General features: G+C 59.5%; 1 protein-coding gene across 2 annotated transcripts in view; it reads left to right on the top strand.

Moving 5' to 3' along the window:
* The first annotated feature begins 731 nt into the window (after positions 1-731).
* Positions 732-1,340, top strand: part of ATXN10 (ataxin 10) — a 171,568-nt gene continuing 170,959 nt past the window's right edge. For both annotated transcript variants that reach the window (XM_026652251.2, XM_026652250.1), the window contains exon 1: positions 732-949. In XM_026652251.2, coding sequence (XP_026508036.1) covers positions 795-949 — 155 coding nt within the window. In that variant the 5' untranslated portion in view covers positions 732-794. The remainder of the gene's footprint in view (positions 950-1,340) is intronic.

The following is a 1,340-nucleotide window of genomic DNA, read 5'->3' on the forward strand; positions in this document are numbered from 1 at the left end:
TCTCACATACATGTGGGGACTGTCCACAAATTAGGCAACACCTTCTGTGATTTTCAAGACCTACCCACTCCTTTGTAAAACTTTATAACACTGAAACAAACATTCTGTCATGCAAAATTAAGGACCCATCCCTCCAGTAATGCATTATGTAATTTATGGCCAGCCCTCATGTACACTTATCTCAACACCAATGGTATCACACGTAGCTGCACACATGCACTCACACATGTGCACACTCATACACACATCTACACGCGTGCATGTACACACAGCTACACGCATGCATATACAGATATCACCAGGCCTTAAATTCTCACTATTTCCCAAAGCCCCGGGGCGAGCCAGGGACGGGTTCCTGCGGGTTTGAAAATCTTTACTGGAGCTCCACTCTGGATGGCTCCGGCTGAATTTAACCCCAGGATCTCACCCCTATCAACGCACAGCTGTACACGTGCATGCACGCACACATGCATATCCACACGCATGGATGTACACATATTTAGCATACTGACATGTATGTTCCACGTGCGTAGCATGTACCCATGGGCGTGTGTGTACACATATTTAGCACGTCCTCAGATATCACAGACATCTGCACACACACGCCCATGGGTACACGCTACGCACGTGGGACATACATGTCAGTGTGCACACGCCCCCGCATGTCCGTGCCTCACTCGCGCACACGCACGCCGGGCCCTCCCACGTGTGGCCAAGCGGCAGGGGCCGGGCCCGGGCAGTCCCTACCCCCGCGCCGCTCGGGGGCAGGGGGCGGAGCGGGGACGAGGCGCACGATGGCGGCGGCCGGGCCCGAGGCGGCGCTGCCCGCTCTGGCCCAGCAGCTGGGACTCGCCGCCCGAGCGGAGCGGCTCTCGGAGGCCTCGTCGGCCCCCGGCTGCCTGGAGACCGTGCGGCGGCTGACGGGCCTGTTCCGGGAGGCGCGGCCCAGGTAGTGGGGAGGAGGGGCCCCGCGCGGGCCACGTGGGGCTGGGGGTGTGCGCCGGGCCGGGGTGTGGGGCAGGGGGTCAGTGCGGCGAGGAGCGGTGTGTGCGGGTGTCATGGGGTGTGTGTGTGCGCGTGTAGTGGGGGTGTAAGGATGTGTGTGGACGTTTCGTTTACCGGTGGTATGGGGCTGTACTGGGGTGTGTTTGTGTACCTGTACTGGGGGTGTTTGGGGGTTTATATGTACTGGGGAGCGTATGGGGTGTGTGTGCACGTGTACCGGTGATATGGAGCTGACCTGGTGTGTGTGTACCTGTACCGGGGGGGGGGGCTATAGGGTGTGTGTGAACCTGTACTGGGGGGCGGGGAGGGGCTATGGGGTGTGTGTGTACATGTAC

This window comes from Terrapene carolina, unplaced genomic scaffold, assembly GCF_002925995.2.
Source record: "Terrapene carolina triunguis isolate 2854851 unplaced genomic scaffold, T_m_triunguis-2.0 Scaffold112, whole genome shotgun sequence".
Classification (NCBI taxonomy): domain Eukaryota; kingdom Metazoa; phylum Chordata; order Testudines; family Emydidae; genus Terrapene; species Terrapene triunguis.